The sequence below is a fragment of the Diadema setosum genome, chromosome 10 (genome assembly GCF_964275005.1).
Source record: "Diadema setosum chromosome 10, eeDiaSeto1, whole genome shotgun sequence".
Lineage (NCBI taxonomy): Eukaryota > Metazoa > Echinodermata > Echinoidea > Diadematoida > Diadematidae > Diadema > Diadema setosum.
In genome coordinates, this window is record NC_092694.1 from 34934652 (window position 1) to 34957911 (window position 23260).

At 38.8% G+C, this 23260-nt stretch overlaps 1 protein-coding gene across 1 annotated transcript in view; it reads left to right on the plus strand.

Moving 5' to 3' along the window:
• Positions 1–23260, plus strand: part of LOC140234051 (acyl-protein thioesterase 1-like) — a 34455-nt gene that overhangs the window by 278 nt on the left and 10917 nt on the right. Inside the window, exon 2 of the mRNA XM_072314132.1 lies at positions 22511–22845. Coding sequence (XP_072170233.1) covers positions 22528–22845 — 318 coding nt within the window. The 5' untranslated portion in view covers positions 22511–22527. The remainder of the gene's footprint in view (positions 1–22510; positions 22846–23260) is intronic.

The window sequence follows — 23260 nt, forward strand, 5'->3', positions numbered from 1 at the left end:
AGCCAGTTCGGGGTTCCACTTTGAGCATGAGCAGAAAAAGGTCATTTGTACCAGCAGAGCATGTTGGTTTTTAAATTCACTGAGATAAGCATCTGTGATGTTTGCCTGACCAGACACTGTGCTGTCGCAATTCGCGACAGCGGCTGCGTGTAGTTACTGTGATGTTAACTTAACTAGATCTAGAACACAGCCCAGTCGCTGTACACTGTACGTACAGTTCTGGTCGAGGTGAGGATTTAGCTTTTAACGTTTTGCGAGATATTCAGAAATCACTCTATGAGCTGTCAAAGAGTATGCAGTTCTAAGGGGTATCAAAAGTTTATTCGATGAAAATCGGTTTTAAAATGGCTGAGATATCCAAAAACAAGGTGAAACAAAGAGATCCTAATAAAGGTGTGGCATGTCGCCTTTTATTACAAGCACTTTTTGGGGGATATCTCAGCCATTTGAAAACCAATTTTCATCAAATAAACGTTGAATCCTTCTTAAAATTACATGCTCTTTCATATTTCATAAGAGGCTTTTCATTATGTCACCTAGGAATGTTCAAAACATTAATCCCCACCTCAACCAGTACTGTACAGTCCCTTTAACAGCGTCTGGTCGGGCTACTGTGATGTACCATGAATGATTCAAGTAATCCTTGTAAGTTTGATTAAATTGGTGCTTACCATCACATCCACCTGGCAGCAAAAGCAGTTTTTCTATTTGGTCAATGTCATTACATTCAATGCAAAATAAATGGATGTTTTCAGAAGTGCCAGTTGATGCATGATGGATCATTCTGGTCACCTGGTCTACGCGAGTACATCCCTTGTTTGAACATGGCTGATGAATTCCATGAATTGTTATGTCGGGCAAGCTGAGTGATGAATTCTGTTGCTTGAAGACTAGAACCTAGTGCAGTGGAGTGCCTAATCAGCTGAGAAAGAAGAAAGGTCATTTGGATCAGGCTAATAACAAGCTCACACCTTACTAGGCCAAGTGCCCCCCCAGTTCTTACAGCTGTGTTGTTTACCTCTAAACGAGTTAGTGTCTTTTAACTCATTGGCATTCATGTACAAGCTTCACATGTCCAGTTCTCCCTCCTTATTTCTGGATTTGTTCGTCAAAAACTCAGTTGTTCATTCCCATAATACACGTCAGAAAAACCTTCTGCATCTACCTCGTGTAGCTACCAGTATTGCCCTAAATTCTTTTTATGTGTCTTGCATAAAAGAATGGAACATGTTACCCTCAGATGCTAAAGATAGTACCACTTTTTCCAGATTTAAAGTGTTGGCTCGGAAGTATTTGCTTCATCGATATTCTCAGTCTCATTGATGCTGCTCCTTTTAAATTCTAGATACATGACTTCATCTCATTGCTTTCCATTTGAGTAACATAGTCAAATGCCAATGATATGTTTTGCTTTAAAATTCCATAGGTAGTGTGTGTGTGTGTGTGTGTGTGTGAGGGATTGAGGAATTCCAGTAGAATTCTATGGCTTTAATGTTTGTATATAGTAGTGAGTTGTTATATTACATGTCTTAACTTGCCTTTCCAGGGGTTCTTATTATACAAGCTTGCTTTTCTAAGACCCCTCCACTTTACATCTATATGCATCTACATGCATTGTCAATTTATATTCAATTCTGCAAATTGTTTTAATTGCATATATTCAACAATGTATTCCTTGTTACATATTATTGTTCTTATGTAATTTTTGTATTGTGGAAACTTTGAATAAACTTGAAACTTGAAACTTGAAACCTGTACATGAGCTAACCCCAAACTGGCTTTAAATGGTTATAACTTCCCACCTCCTAACCCTGGGACGCTCCTTGTACACGATTCGCGGTGAGGCTGGTACTGGTCGCAGTTACCCACCTCCCTGATATTACAGTGATAGTGATATGAATGTGTAGAATTCTAAAGTCTTTATACTGAAAGTTCCTGGTACTTGCAGAGATCGGGCAATGATGCTATGATGGCTATTTTAGCCTACTTGTAGGCCCCTATAGCTATGTACAAATACATGTAGGCCTACGTAATGTAACAAGGCACTAGTGCATTGGTCATTGCAGATGACTGTCAGATAAGCCCTTCCCCTGGCCTTCGAAACAAAAACAGGATCACAAATCAGACTCGAGAGCTCAAAAGACGTCTCCGAGTAGATCTTTGTAGTTTGTACATGATTGGAGTTCAGCTGTCATACATATGTAATTACTGAGTGTTGTATTATTTGGAAATCCCGCTCATGAGGGGGGCTCCTGGAGTCTTGCTCATAAAGCCTTAAAGGATGGTGGCCTCCCTCCTCATGATCACCACGGCCTTGACCGAAAGATCGGTCTGTATCTGGTCGTCGGGGATACACTTGATTTTTGACCTGTATTGTACATTTTGCTATTAAATGCTACTCCTTCGCCATTTCTAACCCGATTTCGATTCCGTTTGCTTTATGTGATGGCACTAGGTGAGGGCTTCAAAACTTCTACACAGAATTTTGTCCTTTGACTTCTTTGACCTTTGACCTTGATTTTTTACCTATATTGTACATTTTGCTACTAAATGCTACTTCCGGCGGGGACATATATTACGCACCGCGTAATTTCTACTTTTCCTTGTTTTGTTTTTGTTTTGTTTGTTTTTTGTCGGTAGAGAAAATGATATTTACTGAACAACATGTTGGACAGCAGCACTGCCTTCACTTCCACCCGTGCTGGTTTTAAAGGGAATCTCTTCCCTAAAATTTGAGAGGTGTGAGAGCATGTCCTTTAGAAGAACTCTAACGAAAATTCTATCCCGTCACAAAAAGTGTCCCAAACTGTGAAACATTAATTTTAATAAATCAGCACGTACTGTACGTGCTGCAATAGTAGCCAGATCTGAAAATACGTTGTAGTAGCCGCATGTAGACCATCAGTGTGTGCACGTTTCCTTCGTTCGCCTCTGTCTGCACACAGCTATATCGAATACAATGTACTCTTGTCATTCGCTATTGCCTCATCGAGCCATGGATGCATCCGCATGAGTAGAGGCTGCGGCGGCTGCCTGGTCAGTGGCCCAGCGCACGGCGCGGAAGCACCAACCTATGTACAGTTGAAGCTGCGTATGTGGACATTTGCATGTGTTTGCGTGTTTTGAGAGTAACGTAGAGCTACTGATCGTACAGAAACATCGAATGCAGTCGATAGGGCCAGAAGACTACTCTTGCATGTAATTTTTGGCATTTTAGAGATTGCCATGTCTCTTTATTGCTATACATACAAGTACACAAGTTGTTGTATTTCTGTATGTAGGTAGCATTGCACTCTTATATTTCATAGGGTTATTAACAATACAATTTACAATGTCAGAAAACTAAATTTCTCTGTACAGATACACTTTAATCTTGATTCAGTTGAAGGTGATTCATCACTTTTAACCTGTTGAGGATGAGTCCCGAGTATACTTGGCAAGTGTCTATGCAGAGACTCCAACCCCAAGCACCTTCTGATAGATTCTGGAGATTCTCCCGCCTGACACCCATCTAGCAATTGGAGACTTCAACTTGTGTTGTGCGCGAATCCCAATGTTATGTTTTTAGGGCGCGTTTTGATTGTGGCTCATAACTTTTGATCCCTATATCCGTTTGTGACCAAACTTGGACGGTAGATGTCCCTTGGGGAGTTAAAGGTCATCACAAGGTCAAAGGTCATAAGCAGGTCAATTAACTTCTGGGAGTTACAAAAAATATTAATTCCTTGTACGGGAATGGGCGAGACACATTTTGGCACTTGCCTTGTTTAAAGTGAGAAAACCATGATTGCATGTACAATGTATACCCAGATTGTGCTTATCACCTTGTGTAGAAATCAAATTGTTACAGTCCTTTGCAGGAGTATGTCAAATTATAATCAAATCTCTTGATTACAATAAACGGATTAATGGTACAACTGTATTTCTGCACTTTTATCATGATTTATGACCTGATATCACAATCTAAGTAGGAACTGTGAAGTGGATTTTTTATTTCCTCATGGATAGTATCCATGCTTTATACAATGTACTACCTCTAGGATATTACATGTACTGTATCCCCATGAAAGCATAGTCTGCATATAAATTTGTGAGTTTTCCCCACATCTTAATTCCAAAAGTGCATATTATACAGGGTATGACATACAGCTTACTCTTGAGATTCATGATACCTGTTACATTGTACTTTGAAATGAAAAGTCATTCTGTTTTACGTATCATAGAGTAAATTTATTGTTTGATCTGTGGATGTGCATACGCTTATGTACAATGTTCACTGTACATTGTATGTTACAAATTGATGATGTAGAAACTTGATAGATTTATACAGAACACGGGTGTGAGTGAATGAAAAGGTCTTTAATAAAACTTTATCTCCAGAATTGCAGGGTAGAATATGATTATGAATTCCAGCTTGGGCAAGCAGTTTACAACACCCATATTTTTCAACCAAGTGCTGTCAAACACACTTCCATGAACTAATGTTTAAACCACAATTACAATTCAAAGTAGTCAGGGTGTCATGATACCTTTACAAAATTGCATGTTACGTACACATTGTACATGTACAGTATTTCTCCATAATACAGTGTACGTGTAGTGGTCGTGCAAAATTCTTTAAGACCAAACTCTTCAGTTGTGAATGTTGTTGTTTTTTAGTCAAGAGCAAAACCTGTATTTCAAGGACTATAATACTCAAGGATTCAAATGTAGCATAGGCCCTACAGCAGATGCACAGACCCAACCACTAGCCACCAAATGTTTCTTTGTGATCCATTGAATTGTGAATTTAGTATCTTTGATACTGTACATTGTATGCCTGTCTACCCACTCTGTCAGTACCTGCACTATAACCCTCTCTTGTTGTAATGCTTCTCCACACTTGTCCTGTCTTTGATCCATGTGCTCCTGTATTTATAAACATCTGCCTGTCAACTTTCTCACCCATAGTAATACTACATGTCTGTCCCACTGTGGATGCTGCATGTTACAATGCCATTCTTCTTAATTCCTGATGTACCAGCTTTCTTGCTTGGAGGTTGCGCCCCCCCCCCCCCCATCATCTATGGTCTCTATACATCTCCGATGGTATCCATATTGTAAAATCTGTCCTGCACTTAATAAAATTCTCATCTTTCTCTTTTCTTGCATTTATTTCTCTCCACAATACTCTATCTATTTGGTATTCTATGAGTCCATTTATTCTAGTGTGTCCATTTTCTTTATTTCAAATATACAGAAATTCAAAGACCTGTAATTGTTCAGTCTTTTCTACATATATTAATACATCGTACAATGTATGTACAGAGTGACCTCACTGTGGACAGTAATCTTAATACAGACATATTCCCCTGTTACTACATTCCTCCTTGTCTTTATTATATTCTGCCCCCCCCCCTTTTATGCATGTATTGTACATACAAAAGTACAAAGGTGGTCCACGAGGGGTTTCAGCATGTCGCTGCAACATGCTCAAATTCGTGTGCACATCCTCAACTCATGTGCAACATCCTCAAGAATTTGCAACAAGCTGAAAAAAAAAATGTATTCAAACATGTGCAAAACATGTGCAGAACTAAAGAAACATCAAACTAATACCTGGTACTTTAATAGATATTTGTGTGCAAAACATGAGAGAACATTGAGTGTACTGTAAAGCAGCTGCACAAAGAGAGATTAGCTGTGAAATATTGTGTGCTACAGTGCTCATGATCTCTGCGCACATACAATTTCTGCAATACTCTCAGGTTCTGAGCTTGCAACATGCTCAAATTCCGGACTACCCTGATGTACAAGTTGTATAGTTCCTTTGTCTTTTATACTCTTTATTATAAAATCTCTCTCCTCTCTGCATGCATGGGAGTTCAGTTCTGTGTCTCTCACCTTTATCTTCTTCATCTCTTCTCTTCACAACTTTAGTCTCTTTGTCACCAGAATGGCAATGCATTACATAATTCTCCTCTGTTCTCTGACTTCTCTCAGTATTTATCGCTAATGTGCAATGTATCCCTCACAATGTTTCTCATATTTTATTGGGACGGAGAACCATGCATTATGGCTAAGGCATACCACCAGTCGCCATAGCAACATTTCTTTTTTTTTTCCCTGCAGTCTCCTGTTTTTATTTCATTTTTTTTTAATATCATGTCTCTGTATTTTCTTATACTTTTACGATTCTCTCTGTATTTTTTAACTCATATCTATGTGTCTGTCATTCTCTCTCTCTCTTTGTCTACGAGCTACATTATGTTTTGTTGTATTTTATCTTTTTTTTCCTGTGCACAGTCTCCTGTTTTTATTTCATTTTTTATATCATGTCTCTGTATTTTCTTATACATTTATGATTCTCTCTGTATTTTCTATCTCATATTTATGTGTGTTCATTATTTAATACTCTCTCTCTGTTTCTCTACATTACGTTTCTTTGTATTTGATCTTTTTTTTCTGCAGTCTGCTGTTTTTATCTATATGTCTCTGTATTTTCTTATAATACATTTTTGTCTCTCCTTGTATTCATCTATCTCACATTTACATTTATGTGTGTTCATTATTACTCTCTCTCTCTATCTGTACATTACATGTTTTGTCATACTTTATCTCTCTTTTCACTGCAGTCTACTGGGTTTTTTTTTTCATTTTTTGTATGTCTCTGTATTTTCTTATACATTTATGTCTCTTGTATTTTCTGTCTCACATTTATGTGTTTTCATTATTACTCTCCCTCTCTCACTCCCTCACTCCCTCTCTCTCTCTCTCTCTCTCTCTCTATCTACATTGCGCCTCTGCCCCTCTGTCTTTAGAACGCTCTTGTGTAATCTCTCCCCTGCATGTCAAGTCGGTTCTGCGTAATTTCCCTCTTCCAGCTTCTCCCCACACTTATGTCGCCTCGGTAGCATGTTATTAAAGCCGACCTCATCAATCAAGATTGCGGGGAAAGGAGTGATTTGACTCTAAAGAAGGGATGGGTGCTTCGCTTAAGAGAGAACAGCTTGTGGCTATCGGGGGCTTTGTAAACACGGTGCTTTATGGCTTATCAATCTCAGGCGACTTGTGTCCACTCTGCTAGTGTTTCCCATTTTAGTTGTGTACAGATGGGCAAATTGGGGAACAGTTTAGGATGAGCTATCGCTAATCTGTGTGGGTGTTGTAAATTTGTGATGTACACTGAATTTTGCGTACAATGTTTGCTCATTTGTTCCCGTTATACAAGTAAATGGACAATTTATAATGATTTGAAAACCTTTGAAATAATTCAAGGTACAATGTACACCAAACAGAATGGATTGGGTGAACCCTAAACTACAGGAGGGTAATTGCAAATCATGTTACCCTATATGAGGTGTTCCCCCTTCCCACCCTCCGGATGTTAACCCATTGAGGTTGGACTGATTTTGCTATATAACACACATTTCCCATAGACACTTTCCCGAGTATTCTCGGGACTCGTCTCCAAAGGGTTAATGTGGTTTCATTGCTCAGTCTCTCAAGAGTTGTCAGGAAAAATGATTTTCAGCATCAGTGGGATAACATTGGTGTGGACAGAGAAGAAATAGAGTTGATAAAAGAGCTTTTGTGTGTGATATTTTATCTTTGAATATTCCTTGTTTCATAGTGAACAAAAAGCATTCAGTACAAAGTTGCAAATACCCAGTTTTTAATACAATTTGTATAAATGTAGATTGTGTTTTAAAAATAAACAGTGTAGGCAGTATTATGCATGATAGTGACATACACTTAATCCGCATACAAGTTTACACAAGTAAAAAATTGTTAAATTCATTGGGTACACTTTTTTTTTCAATAAAATACATATCAAATGTACACAACAAAGTGTAGTATTTGATCTTTTTGTAAATTTGTACATGTTGTATCAATGATTTTACTTGCTAATGATCTAAAGATGTTGCTACATGTAGGATTATGCACAACGTTTTGAAAAGAAATCTTATATTAAAGAAAAGAATGATGATGTAGAAATATATAGATATTAATATCATCTTTTCTTTTTTCTTTTTCCTCCCTCTCAACTTGTTTTTATCTGTTGGTCTATCTTTCCTTTTTGTCTCATTTAACTACACACACACACACACACACACACACACAAATGAACACACATGCACACACTTAAAACAAAAAAATGCACATTCAATATTCTGTAATACCTGATACTAAAAATTCGTAATTCTCATACACAATGCATATGCCCAGCACTATGTGCAACTTGTATTAATTAGTCATCAGCAGTAGATGTGGACATGTTATTAACACATGAATGGCCTGCCCAGGGATCAATGCAGTCTGCTCTGTCCAAAGAATTACAGTGTGTGAATCATGGATGTCTCTGCTTTTGACCCCAATATTTTGTCTATAATAACTATGATGTGCTTTCTATTACCGTATAAAGTAGTCTCAAGGGTGGAGCCCTATGGTACTAATAGAGTTCTTCGTAGAAAAGCACTCGGAGAACGCAGACCTCCATCAAGCAGCTAATTTTCACCCATATTTAGATCCTGAAAATCAGCAGAGGCAGATCCAGAGGGGGGTGCACCAGGCGTGCACCCCTTCTTTATTTTTTGTTAAAACAAAAGAAATAAATAGAAAAAAATGGGGGGGGGGGACGCTTTAATTTTGTAAAAGTGCCTACCCTTTATGGAATTCCTGGATCCGCCTAAATAATTTCCCAATGATAAAGACTCCTGTCTGGTGTCACTAACTTTATTGTTTCCTCCTGTGCCTTGAGAGTGTGCAGCTTGCATTCCCTCGTTCATTGGCCTTGTAAATATCCTAAGAACAAAGAGTCCTTCAAAAATTCAATGAATTTCCTGGATCAGCGTGGTATTAAACCCAAATTACTGCCAAAATGTAATCATCTCTTGTGTCATTATCATTTTTTTTCTGTTCATACATGTAATTCATAACTTTTTGAGCTATAGATTTTGCAAACAGACAGACACACAAACCAACAAGCCAGTTGCTAGGAAAAACATTGGAACCTAGCTGGTTGTGGTATTAAATGCAAAGAGCAATTTATTATCAGAGGAGATCTTTAATTTGATGCATAATGTACCTTGTCTGGTGGACACATCAATCGGAGGAGATATTTATTCATGCCCACATTCTTGACCCAGTTATGGAATCAGAGCTCTATCAAAACTAGTGCTCTGTACTGTAGGTAGTGGCAGTGGCAGACCCCTGAAAGAGCAGTGCTACTTGTACCACACACACAGGTGTATGCAAAAGGCTACCCCATGGACAATAAAGCAGTGCAGCTCTCAATTTATGGCCTTTGGATAATGCAGTTGTTACTTTGTAATGTTGAATCTATTGATAGAGTTTTTAAATGCAGCAGCTACAATGTACATAATTTTATCATTCATAGAGACTGTGTATAAGATATGTCAAATCTCAAAATCAATTGAGCTCAGGTAAACTACATGTACGTGTAAACCTGTGAAAGGCATTGGTAGCCATTTGCAGATGAAACAAAAACTCTTCTTTAGTGCTTCAAAATAGTTATAAAATGTGAGTTAGGCATAGAAACAACCATTGTAAAAATTTTAATCAGGATAATCAATTTTAAGTATTGTCAAATCTAGAAAATGTGAAGTACAGTTATAACAAATTTGTTTATAGACTATTGAAACTGTCTACACTTATGGTTTAATGAGAAAAAGAGAGATATATGTATCTCCCTACATTTTAGGTTTTATTGCAAAATTTCATATGATAGGATGTTTTGTGATACCATTGACCGGTAACACATACTTGTATACATCAAACCAAGGAGGTACTCTAACTCCTTGATCAAACATGATAATTTGATTTTTTTTTTTTTTTTAAATCAATGCTCCCAAAGGTAAACTGTACCTTTAATACAAACCCAGCAAAGAAGTTACTTCATGATGCATTCCATTCAGTGAATAAAATACAGTATTTAAACATTTCTTATGAAATATTTAAAGCTCTTCTCATGTAATGGCTTTATTTGTGATTTTTTTTTTTTGGTGTACAGCTGTATATCGTGACCAGTTTAGTAATATTACATGACATGTACATTTGTACATATGCTCTTAAATCATTTATTTTTGTATAAACCCTACGGGTTAAAAGGAGGAATAGCTTTACCAATTATTGTTTTATCATCCTTTTTTATGCCTCCGCCACGAAGTGGTGCCAGAGGCATTATGTTTTCGGGTTGTCCGTCCGTCCTTCCGTCCGTCCGTCCTTCCGTCCGTCCGTCCTTCCGTCCGTCCGTCCGTCCGTCCGTCCTTCCGTCCATCCGTAATGAATTTTGTGGACAAGGTAACTATCGAAACCTGTTGAGGTATCCTAATGAAACTTGGCATGTATGTGTATTAGGGGGGTGAAGTTGTGCCTATCAACTTTTGGGTGCACATGCTCAAGGTCAAATACATAAAATTTCACTATTTCCACCATATCTATTGAATGCCTGAAGATATTTTCTTGAAACTTAGTGTATACATGTTTTACCCAATTAAGATTCTCTGGTGAAAGTTTGGGTCATGAGGTCAAAGGTCAAAGGTCAAAAGGTCAAGTAAAAATATTAAAACTTCTTTTTTTTCTCCGTACCTTGGAAAATTGTTCTCTTGGTATCTTCATGGAACATAGTATATACATGTACTGACTGGAAGTGATTATCTAGAGAATGTAGGGTTCATGGGGTCAAAGGTCAGGGGTCAAAGGTCAAATGCAAGACTTCAAAATTTTACTATTACCCTCATATTTATGCAATGCCAGCAGGGTTATTTTTTTACACTTGGTGTATGCGTGTGTAACCTAATAGAAATTCTCTGGAAAGTTTTTTTTTTCTCTTTTTGCCTCAAAGGTCAAAAGGTCAAAGATCAAGTGAAAGTGCTGAACTAACTTTTTCCTCCATATCTCGGAAGTGGCTCAAGTTACCTTGAAACTTAGTACATATTATGCATGTTCTACCTGAAAGTAATTATCTTATGAATTTTAGGGTCAAGGGCCAGATGAAAATGGTAACAATTTACTATTCAATTCAGAAATTGCACTTTTTCTCCACACCTGTACCTTGAAAATTACTCAATGCCTAAATGTATGAATGGGTCAAAGTCAAGTTAAAGTCCTGAAATCCCTAGATACATGCTCTCCTATTCATCCAATTAAACCTAGGTCAAGGAAGGTGAACATTCAACACATTTGTGACAAACTTGTCATTCCAATATTTTACCAATTTTGTGAAAATGTAATCACACAGTGTCCACATGTACTATCTAGACCTATTGGGAAAATCATGCATTATGGCGGAGGCATACCAGTCGCCAAAGCGACATTTCTAGTTGCATTCATTTTTTAACAGACTTGTTGTGTGGGACAAATTACGTATGTAAAAAGAAGCTTGCCTGTGTACATGTACCTAAATCAAATTATGCTAGCTCTTTCTCCTACCAAGATTACAGTGATATTATGTGTTCACACAAGAAAAGCAGGATTCCATCAATTGTCACATTCAGTTTTTTTTTTTTTTCTTTTTAACCCGTTGAGGACGGTTTGATTTTGTTACATCACACATTTCCCATAGATGCTTGCCCGAGTATACTCGGGACTCGTCCTCAACGGGTTAACATGAATTGGAGGTCACAAGCTTTATGGGTTTTTATTTCCCTTGTGTCAGCAGTCTATTCCTGACAGAAGGCACTGCAATGAAATATGGATCACATTGTAGACATGCATTTTAGGCACATAATGCATTCAGCCGTGATGCAAAGCAATATGCTGATGGCTCTATTGATAGAAGGCAGGTAGGCAGTGGTACATGTAAATGTGATATTACAGGGTATTATGTAGACCTACCGGCTAATATCCTCATTGATTGTCTGTACGCTATATGGATCAGATAGCCTGTGAACTGCACAACTTTTCCCTCCCCTCCTGTCAGTGAATCTCTCTCCGTATACTTACTTCCTGTTTTACTCCTTTTCTCTTTCTACCCCTCTCTCTTTCTCTCTTTCTTTATGACTGCATTCAGCCTTTTATGTTTGTTTGTTTTTTTCATTCTCCTCTGTTTTCTCTCATGAATTCATTCTTGCTTTCTTTTCACTTTCACTCTTGATAGGTGCAGCAGAGTTACATTGCCAAGGACAGCACTGCTGTAGATAGAATACAGTATCAATCTATAATACATTGTATTATTACACTGTCTCCCTTTCTCTCTCTCTGCAATACACATCGTCGCTGGGGTGACAAGACCTTGTATCTCAAAAATGTCAAAACATTTTTTTTTAGCTTAATGGTCAAATAATGGGTCAAGTGATGTCTTGGCCATAATCCTAACTGTCTTACTCCAAAAATGAAGCCACCTTGACAAGTCAAAGAGGCTTTCCCATTCACTATAGTGCTTTGTCCGCCATGTTTTTTCGCTCTCCTGAACATTTGACAATTTTGAGATACGAGGTTCTGTCACCCCAGCGACGACAGGGCATGCCCAGCCATCTTCCTTTCACGCTTACTCCTGATGTGGAATTCAGTCATCTAGTATGTCTCTCTCCTCTTGCAAGTTCCTTTTGTCTTTGCCTTGATGTTTGCACATTAGGATGTTGCAGGGACATGCTACATGTTGATTGCAATGAGATTCTACTCTGCTTTCATGTGTACATGTGAGGCATCAATATAAGTGATGATTCTTAATCATAGAGTACAAGTGTGTACACTGTATTACATGATTTGTGTGTACACTGTATTACATGATTTAAGTGAAATACAAAACTGTTTCCATCACTATACAGCGTTGTACTCAATACAGAATTGATTCTAAGTCACCTTGTTTTCTTCTTCACTGAAGTCTACCTTTAAGACTGCAGGCTAGAGGACATGTCCTGTGTAAATTTGAACCTGATTGTAAGCACGTGTGTCTGTGCATACGTACAGCGATATATACGATGCAAGTTTATGCACACACATGAATCTGTTATAGCCTTAGCATATGGTCAAACCTCTAGGGTGCTCTTTGTTTAGCATTCTCAATGGGGGGGGGGGGGGGGGGTGGACGCAGGCTGGGTCCCAAGCTGAGGATTCAATCTGTGTCTGTATCACTAGTGACCATATCACACCGTATACTACAATGTATAAAGTAGTGTAGCTCCTAGGTACGCGTATCACTGCAGAAACTAGTCATCCCCTTTAAAAATTTCATACACTCCATCATGAATTTTTAACTTGATATTCAGTCTCCTGACTTGCAAGCATCCAGGACAGCCGTTGAAGTAGGTGAATGACAGTCACCATCACATACTAAACTGCAGAAGTGTCCAAGTGATTTTACATTGTACCTCCATTTTAAATAGCCTACTGGTACTAACAGTACAACACATGAACACACACAAATTGACAGGCAGACAAATGTCATATCCACTCTCCTCACAAATTTTTTACACTGCATATTATGCTTTCAATCTGCAACAAGTGCATTATATTGTTTTATAAGTTGTAATAATCATGTTATCTTCATTTGTTATTTCTATACGTTTACGATAACATTATAATACCCCCACCCACACATACGGTGTAGTGTGTATGGGAGTCTGTAGGATTGGAATCATGCCACAGTTGTCCGTTGCAAAATCTTGTGGGTTGAACTACAACCACTTGTACTCCCTCATTTTTTGTTTAGCAGTAATACCAAAAATCACATTGTACGGTTTTATGAGGATCTTGATATTACCATTTCTTTCAATAGAGAATCTTTTGATATCCAGAAATTATAAATTCTAAATCACTTGTCTCTCCTATAAAAGGAACGAATGTTTGCTATTGAAGGCATATTATCTGTATAACCACCTTTTTCCTGTTTAACCAGACCAGTCCCTTTAAAGTAGGGTAACCAGTGTTTCTTTATAAAAGCTGCATGCAAACAAGACAGCAAAGCTTCGGTTGCTGCCAATTCACCATGGCATGTTGCCAACCAGCCATGCGGCAAGGCAAGGCCGGCGAAGAGGACGAGGCATCCTCAAAATTTGATATTTCTCCGTCCTTCGTTCTCTCCTTGGTGTAGTGCCCAAGAAATGGAGGGCCCCCTGCATGCTGAAACCAGCGGACGTCTTCCTTCTATAGACACGCAATGTACACTACATGTACGTTCTGTAGCTACATGTAGTTAAGTGGCTACCTTGCATTGCTGTGGACAATCAATTCTGTGCCCTTTAGAGAGTTATGATTATATTATCATATGCACTGAAGACAGCAGAAAGAAAGACGACAGCATGTAAAGTGGCCGTAATTGAGAGTGACAGTTGGCAGCATATTATACACGGTGAATGCCCTCAAAGGTTTGTTGATGTACTGGTAGATAGCACACAGCTGTGGGTTGTGCAGTGAGAACAATATTTTTCCTCTATCTGGTTGCATCTTTTCTAGATTTTTTGTTTTGTTTTGTTTCGTGTTTTTAGAGATTGTTATTGTAGCCTGCTGAATGTACAATGTATAATTGAAAATAGTAGGCCATGTTGTTGTATTCTTTTAAAGACTTTGATATCAGTAGAGTGCAATACTGACAAATACTGAGATCTCAACTGTTCTGGCCTTGCCGTGCAGTTACAGGTTGATGATTGTTTGTCTTGCTTGTTTAATAGCTGCAATGTACATGTACTATAATCATATTGTTTTCTTTTACAATATTCAGTAGTCTATCAGGACGAAATTGATTTCATCAAGGCTTGTATTCTCCATGGTTACATGTAACCATGGAGAATATTTATAGACGCTTGCACAACTTCCCTGGCCGGGCTCTGGTAATTGAACGCAATTGCATAATGGAATTAACTTCAGGGAAAGAATAGCTCATATTCCTAGCTAGTCGTCCCCTGAGTGCAATTAAATTTTTTTCCCATCAGTTTTAATGTTTGCATGGCATGATTTATCTCATTATTGTGAGGCGGTTCTAGTCGATGCCTTTATCAACAGAATACATCATCTGATCGCAATTAATTGTGAATGTGGTGCCTGGGACAATGCATTTTTTAGATCATTTCTGCATGAGATGAATGCATAGCATTCGTAATTTAGAATTTATGACTTTAGTTGATGTCTTTGAATACTGTACATTGTATGCTCTGTGGAGCATACACTATGCACCATCAGGGGGGTGTTTCATCAACGTTTTTCGGCGCTGACAACTTGAATCACCATAGTAACAGTCGGTGACCAGAGCAGTCGCAGCCAATCAAAACCAAGGATTTTGCTGAAATTGGTCAGCACCGACAGTTGTCGGCACTGACAAACGTTGATGAAACCCCCCCCCCCCCCCAGGTCTACATGTATGAACAAGTTGTTGCATTAGATCAATTTTAATATCTGAGTGCTATTCCAAAGTGAAAAAACATGCGCAGTACTTGGTATCTTTATTGTAAATGTAGACCTTGTGGAGTTTCATCATTATATTTGCTGTCATGTACATACGTACATTGTACACTTATAATGGACTTCTTTATCCAGGTTAAATTAGCCTCTTCATTGTTACCACTGCACTGCTCTGCCCTGCCATGATTAATACCCTAGCGTTGTCAGGTACCCACTTTGCACACCCAGGTTGACAGGACATGGCAGGTTAAAGGTGCATGGTCCCGGACCCTGGCATTACTACAGACTGCACGGTGCGCAGCTAGAAGACAACAAAGGCAACGTTACTTACCTATGCACTTTACTCTTGATGACAGCTCAACTTCGGTAATCTTTGTATCAATGCTAACGGTGATCGGCAGTATCATCAACAGCGCCCTCTACACTACCGGGACTATCTACCTTTAAAGCATCTTGTCCAAGGACATTACAAGCACTGAACGGGATTCAAATTTGGGTTCTCTGATTGAAAATTAAGGGTCCTACCCCCTGTTCAGACGCAAGCCAGTTTGTACACTGTAAAAAGAATCGTCGTATAGCCGACAGACCGTTCAGACGCTATAGACCGATTCTGTGACGCGCTATGTGTATTTTTGGCATGGGCAGCGCCATTGCTGCGGTGTCTCAGCCGACCCCCTCCTCTCTCCCCCACCCCTCTCACGCGCACGGAATGAAAAACTGATGCATGGTTGTTTTAGCCAATGGGTGTTTCGTACTGAGTGCGCGAATGCTTGCTAAATGAGCGAACCTTTGTTACAAGTGCGCGATAAACATGTTGCCCGGGGGTGGGGGAGAGGAGGGGGGTCGGCTAAGACACTGCAAAATGAACTCATGGCTGCGCGCAGTGCCACAAATTGTCTGCTGCCCTCAACGAACCCGAATCGGTCTATATTTGACCGTTCTGGGCCCCGTTTTATCAAGATAAAGTTAGCGTTGATTGTGAAATCAATGCTAACTTTATCCAACTTGAAGTCCGCAACTGTAAGTTTCCGTTTTACGAAGAGACTTAATAGTCGATTATAATAGCTCATCACCATGACTTATTATTGATTTAGTCAAAACAAAAATCACGAGACGAGGCTGGTTTCCGGTACTGTCTGCTTAAAAACAACGCAATACATAAAGCAAAACCGACAACAAAAACATGTAATGTACATGATTGTTTGCCACGGCCATACTGTAGATGCGTAGTCTGCTAGTGCGATGCAGTATTATTAGCGCTACAGCCACTGAATTAGAAATACATGTATGTTTGCAACAGAACTGCAAAATACGCCGTTTTGCGTTGTATTGAAGAAAGTAGGTCGATAGATCAAGCACATCTCGAGCTCAACGAAAATCTGCGTACGCGCGTACCGTAAAGATCCCGCACACTACGTAGGATCTCAGTAAATCTAACGTTATATGAAACAGTATTCATTGACATGAATATATCTATAAACGTACAGTAACCGACTGTCCAAGGTGAAGGTCGTGTATGCATTGTTTCAAGTCTTGTGTGTTTACGTGTAGGATTATGGAAACTTGTGAGAGTGTGGTGACCACAGTAGCTTGTTCTTTTACCTCTACGGTGCAGATCGGCTTTGTAAAGAATAGATCGCGAGTCTACATGTCGAAATTCTAGACCTAGTAGACGCTCTAGTCTGCAGTGTTACGGTAAGTACACAAACAACTCGCTGTAACGTTACTTTTATAGGCCTCATGTAATAGGCCTATTCACTGGTTACAATGTAGATCTTACTGTCGTACTCGGTGCTATAGAATTAAACTCTTTATTTTCTGTATTGGCCTACTAAACTCTTAATTAGTATCTATTGACGAACTAGCTCTACGTAGGCCTACGCACATCAGAAATCACTGGTTTCCTCACATATGGGTTCTTTGGCAAGATATGCATTGCACACAGACGCGGTTCCAGTTACTCGGTTACTTGCCCTTGCTGGCGATGGCTCATGGCGGGTGGGCGGGCCGAGGCGCCAGGTGCGCAGGATGGGATTGAGACTGCTGTCTAGGGTGTTTGCGTGCAGCAGTCGCGTAAGGCAATGTGTGCCGATTGTGAATTTCATGCAAGGAAAAGACCATGATTACATGAAAGAAACGCAACTACATAATGTGTAAATGTTAGAGAAAGTGAGCAGTTAACAGACAAATATTTGTGACAAGACCCCAGCTAGACTAGGAAAGTGTGACAGTCATTTTCTTCTGTAAATTGCCTTTATAATACAATTGAGTCTACCTAGACTGTCTCTACTTAGAGTTTATATGTTATCAACTGTAAAGTTATCATGGGTTTGGAGCGGTTGAGAAAACTTATATGTTGATTTGGGAGGAAGTTGGAGTTGATTTCAACTCTGGGTGTCTTGATAAAACGGACTTGAAGTTTATTTGGAAGTTAATCATAGATTATTAAAGTGGACTTAGAGTTGATTTGAGAGGTTAATCATAGGTTATCTTGACTTAATGTTCAATTTATCTTTTGATAAAACGGGGCCCTGGAAAACGTATAGATGCGCAGTTTCCCACTGTGCATGTTGTTGTAATGATCATGATGTCACCGCTGGTGAGAGGAGGAGGGTCACCTTTCGCGAGAGCTCACATCAAGCCCCGCCCAGTTATACCGTTGTATGGTCACCATATGTTCAAAAGGTAGATGCAGTGTGGACGTGTTTAAATGCTGATTCATTATTGAATTCTAGCTGAAACGATGACCTGACCATCGTTTCTTTATACGTTGTTTCATTAGTCAGCGTTCAGACATACTGTAAAACGAGGAATGTTCGTGTGCATTTTAATTTCACAAATTTTGCGAGCACCAAGATTTGCGAAATTAAAATGCTCGCGAAATTTCTTGTTTACACCATACATGCATTGAACGCCAGTGCCAATTCACGAAAATTGGACTGCGAATATATCATGTTTTACAGTAATATAAATTCATCGTATAGTTCTACTGTTTTGGTAAAGCTGTACCGCGGTATAGATTTATTTTGCATCTGAACACCCTGATATCCACTATGCCATGCAGTTCCTGCGCAAGTTTTGTTTAGAACTGTTTTGAGTACATTTGTACAAATGTACAACATCTCCCGTGTTCATTTCTTTCTTTCTTTTGTGATTATAAATGCCTGACGTAACATGTGACCTCTCACCTGACCACTGTCGTCAAATCCAGGAAAGTTACATAGTTCATTTTAGGTTATTTTTATCCCAAATTAAGTGTGATAATTATCAAAGAAGATTAAAAGTTTCATTTGATCTTCATCCTGTCCAAAGCAATAAAGAATAATACATTCCAATTTTAAAGGGAAAGTATAGTTTTGGTTGAGACCTAATTTCAGGTTTCTAAAATTTTTTGGTGAGATACTGAGAAACTTCTTATGAAATATGAAAGAGCATGTCATTCTATGAGGAATTCAACGTTTATTTGATGAAAATTGGTTTTGAAATGGCTGAGATATCCTAAAAAGAGCGATTCTGATAAAGTGTGGGACCCACGCTTTATTACGATCGCTTTGTTTTACTTTGTTTTTGGATGTTACAGTCATTCTAAACCCGATTTTCATCAAACAAATTTTAACTTCCTCTTAAAATGGTATGCTCTCTAATATATCATAAGTGATTTCTTAATATCTCGCAAAAAGTTAAAAGCCCAATTCTCATCTCCAAGAATACTGTGCTAACCCTTTAAGCTAAATTGTAGGATAATATACACATAACTTATCATTCAATGAATAATGTTCTTGTTTTGTTTGCAGTCAATATATAAGATACAGGTGTAAGGGTTATCGGGGAATCTCGTCGATACAAACTGTGTTGATAGGCCTGTAGTTGGAATAGGCTTGTGAATTCTCTTCACCTCTATTGAAATTTAATATTTTAATTACAGTCAGTTGAGTCTGTCCTTTTAGTCTATAAGTGTACATGTCATCATTTGGTGTTCTATTCATTGCGGACTCTCAGAAGCATACATGTACATTGTAGATTCCTGAAGTACCGTACTCTATCTATTCCTATTAGGGGTACATTTGATATCTTACTGCTGTTTTGCCAAGTTGCTCATTCCCTGATATTTCTTCTTATCTTGTTATTAAAGTCATGAGTCAAAATATTGTTTGCAGCTACGGTACCTACAGGTAACCATATTTTTTTCTTCTCTGCAAACAGAAAATGGAAGAAATGAAAAAAAAAGATGAAGACTGCTATACACTCTTTCCCCTTGCTTTAGATAGAATGTTTTTTTTTTTAAGTCTGTTCCCAGCCTTCTTTGTGATGTCTTTCTGCCTTGATTGGTTAAATTCTTCTAGATATTTCTTTTACTGAAAAAAATGCTTTGTCGTCCTTGCTGCCTGTTATCCTTACAAGTTTGTCAAACCTTCTTTTTTTTTTATTTATGTACACTGTACTGCAGTACAAAAGTGTATGCTATTTTTGATTTGCCATGGTAATTTAGAGTACTGACTTATGAATTTGATTTAACATTTTCAAACTCTTAAATTTTGTTAAACATGATACACATTGCTCTCTCTCCCAACACACAAAAATCTTAAAATGAACTGCTGTTAGGCAGGTACAATGTACATGCAGACCATGGCAGTGATGACTCTATTCTGTAGTATTATGGCCATTTTCAAAGCCTCAATCCAGACAACAGAGCATGCTTGTTTGACATTAAAAGAGTGTGTTTTGGTGTTTTTTTTCCTCTCTCTCTCTCTTGAGGCAGGTTCATAGCATTTTGAGCCACACCCGGTGTACCTATTCATCGCAAACTCTCCCTTGGATTCAGAATTCTAAGCCTTGAATTGATGGTTTGCTCTTCATTCGATAAGGGAAGGGATGTTATTGTTGCTGTTGTTGCTTTTTCCCTGATAACTGTTTAATATTTTTCCCACAAATTCCAAGCACAGAAGAATTGTGTGCATTGATATAGTCTGGTTTCTAGTCCACTTTGCCAACTTTAATACTGTAGTCCCATTGGCCAAATGCTCTCTTCACGGTGACAAAGTCCCTGCCTTTGCCAACGACCCATCCAGCTCAATCTGCTACTTTTTTTTTTTTACTTTTTTTTTTTTTTTTTTTTTGGGGGGGGGGGGGGGTCATTAATAGAGGGCGTTGATATAATGGGAATCAAAACATTATGGAGATAGGCTGGAAGCCAGGCTAACAGCACTGATACTTCTAACTCTTCGCACTACATAATACAAACTGGGAGACTACTTCATCTCTTGGTATTAGGCAGAGTGAGCACCTGGGTCTTAATATCTAATACATCTGTGGGCAGACATGGAATAACTATGTGTTTATCTTGCTTGTGTTAGTGGATATCTCTTGATGAATTTGTAAGTATTACACTTACATTGTATATGTCAGTGCCTATTAGACAGCTTTGCTCTTAATTACCAATCAATAGATGCTTTGTGTGGTTGTATGCTTCCATCAATTAATGTATCATTGGACCATGTACAGTTGTATTCATGGGCCTAACCAGTGTGAAACTACAGTACCAGTGTGAAACTACCCCTTTCATAAACTCAATTATGCAGATAAGATACCTGCATTATTTTGGTCATAAAATCAGAGCGAGATCAGAATAATGCTTGCAATTTTGACGCTGCTATTATCGACATCATAGCATCATGACCAGACTATAAAGAGTTTGTGAACACAATTCAGAATGATGGGCACTATTTCCAAGGTGCGGTCAAAAGGGCATCCTTTTTTTACGCTGCAAGCATCATCAGAGGGGGCGTGTGCAATGTGTACCATGATGATAATCCATCTTTTTCAGGCTTTTTTGTTTTTTTAAATTAGGGCTTGAAAAAAAAAAATGTGTACATGTGCATAATATTCAGCGTTTGTGACCGCAATTCTTATTGAACTGTTTGCCTTACTCTGATATTGATAATTTGCAGGCTGATGCATTTGTGAAATGATAAATTTTGTGAAAGGAGTATGATTTAGAGTTGTATGTTTGTGATATTTATTTTTTTTTCTCCTTTTCAGGAAACTTGTAAACTTGTATCCTTTGTGAAAGCCATTGTGAGGTGACACTCATAAATCAGGCAGTTCAGAATTTATGAAAATGAATATTGCATACTCGGCACATTGACAGAGTGTGCAGTGCTGTTGTTTTAATCTGGGATTCATCTCATCTATATGATTTTGTGTGGCGTCTATCTCATTTCGTAGGAAATATTATACGGTGTATCTTGAAAATTTCAAAAGTTGCCACAGCTTGATCAGGACTTCACGTGTGAAGATGCTTTAAATAGCAAATATCACTGCAGCATTTCAAGACACAATCTGCCTTCTTTACAGCTGAAAATAGGGTGGAACACTAGTTATACAGGACATAATTTTTCTCGAATTAACTTGCTATAAAAAGAAACACATATGGTATGTGTCACAAAAAAAGCACTGTTTTCTTTATATTTGCTGTAGGAGTGCTGCATGATGCTGGACACAAGTACAGAATCAGTCTTGCAGACTAGAAGTACTGAGCTGCACTGATTTATTCTCCAATTCAATATTTTCAGGTCATTTGTGTACACGGTGTATCTTTCATTGCTCTTGCTTGAATAGCATTCTCATAGCCTCCTGAACAATCTTTCCTCTGCACAGGTTTTAACTGTTTAGATGTATGCTTTGTGATCGTAAAGTTTATTCAAGATTTGTTTTGTTTTGTTTGTTTGTTCATTTTCCATCTGAGAAGATGGCTGGATAGCCCATATTCAGCTACGTTAAGCTGGTCTTCCATGGGGTCCAGTTGGGTGTGAGGTGGGACCACTTCACCGGGTTAGACACCCTGCTCTTTGCGATGAATGTACGAAGCGGGATCTTTTACGTGCATGAGTCGTTACTCTCTCATACACGGGACCTCCATTTTATGTCCTATCCGAGGGACAGAGTGTTTTGCCTCTTGCTAGAGGGGACGGTATGCTTACAGTACAAACAACATTGCTCAGTCCAGACTCGGGTTCGAACCTGGGCCGTGTGATCGTGAGGCAGACGCGCTACCGACTGAGCCAACTCAAACAAGATTTGTTTAAATGTCAGGTTTGGATGTTTGTCATACACTTTGGTGCTTTGATTTTTACTGTTTGCTTGTTGTTTATTTCACTTTTTGTTGTTTTAGGTGTGCAGGGAGCATTGATGTTTAGCCTGTCCTCTCCCGTCACCAGACTGTCGCTTAGGTTACAGTCCTTGGTCAGTCTCACTTCCATCCTCGTTCAGCCAATCAGCTGCTTGCATTCCTCCAAGACGCACCCACCACTACCTGGCCCCACCTACAATTGTCAAACACCATCAGCAGCAGGAGGGGTAACAGACAAAGGAGGCAGTTGTCCAGTAGGGCCACACGGGCATTCAACTGGGCCAATCAGCAGTCGGTACATGTGCGGCAACTCGTACTCCAGTATGGCGTCTTCCAACTCCGCTGCCGTTATTCCATCAGGTGCTCACACCGCCACAGTAAGTTTCCTCTATTTTCGAGCTATCTCTCAAATTAGAGCATTATTCTGTCTCTGGCAATTTCTGTTAACACAGCAGGGAACATTACGATTGTTGCCTCCTCTAATGTATCAAATATTAAATGAAATATATCACTATGGCATTGCTCTGAAATACATGTCCTCTATGATAATGAATTAAAAATCATATATGATACCAAAAAAAAAAAAAAATATTATGCATAGCTTCTCCAGTGTTTAAACTGCTTGCCCAGAGGGCCCTGCCATTACAGTTATTAACCCCAGCATTGTGAGGACTTTCCCATTTAAATACCAGTGGCCAGGAGGGACATTGTTCAAGCAAACATCTTGTCCAAGAATGATCAGACTGAGCAGGATTTGAATGCCAGACCATGTGTTTCCAAACCTAGAGCCTT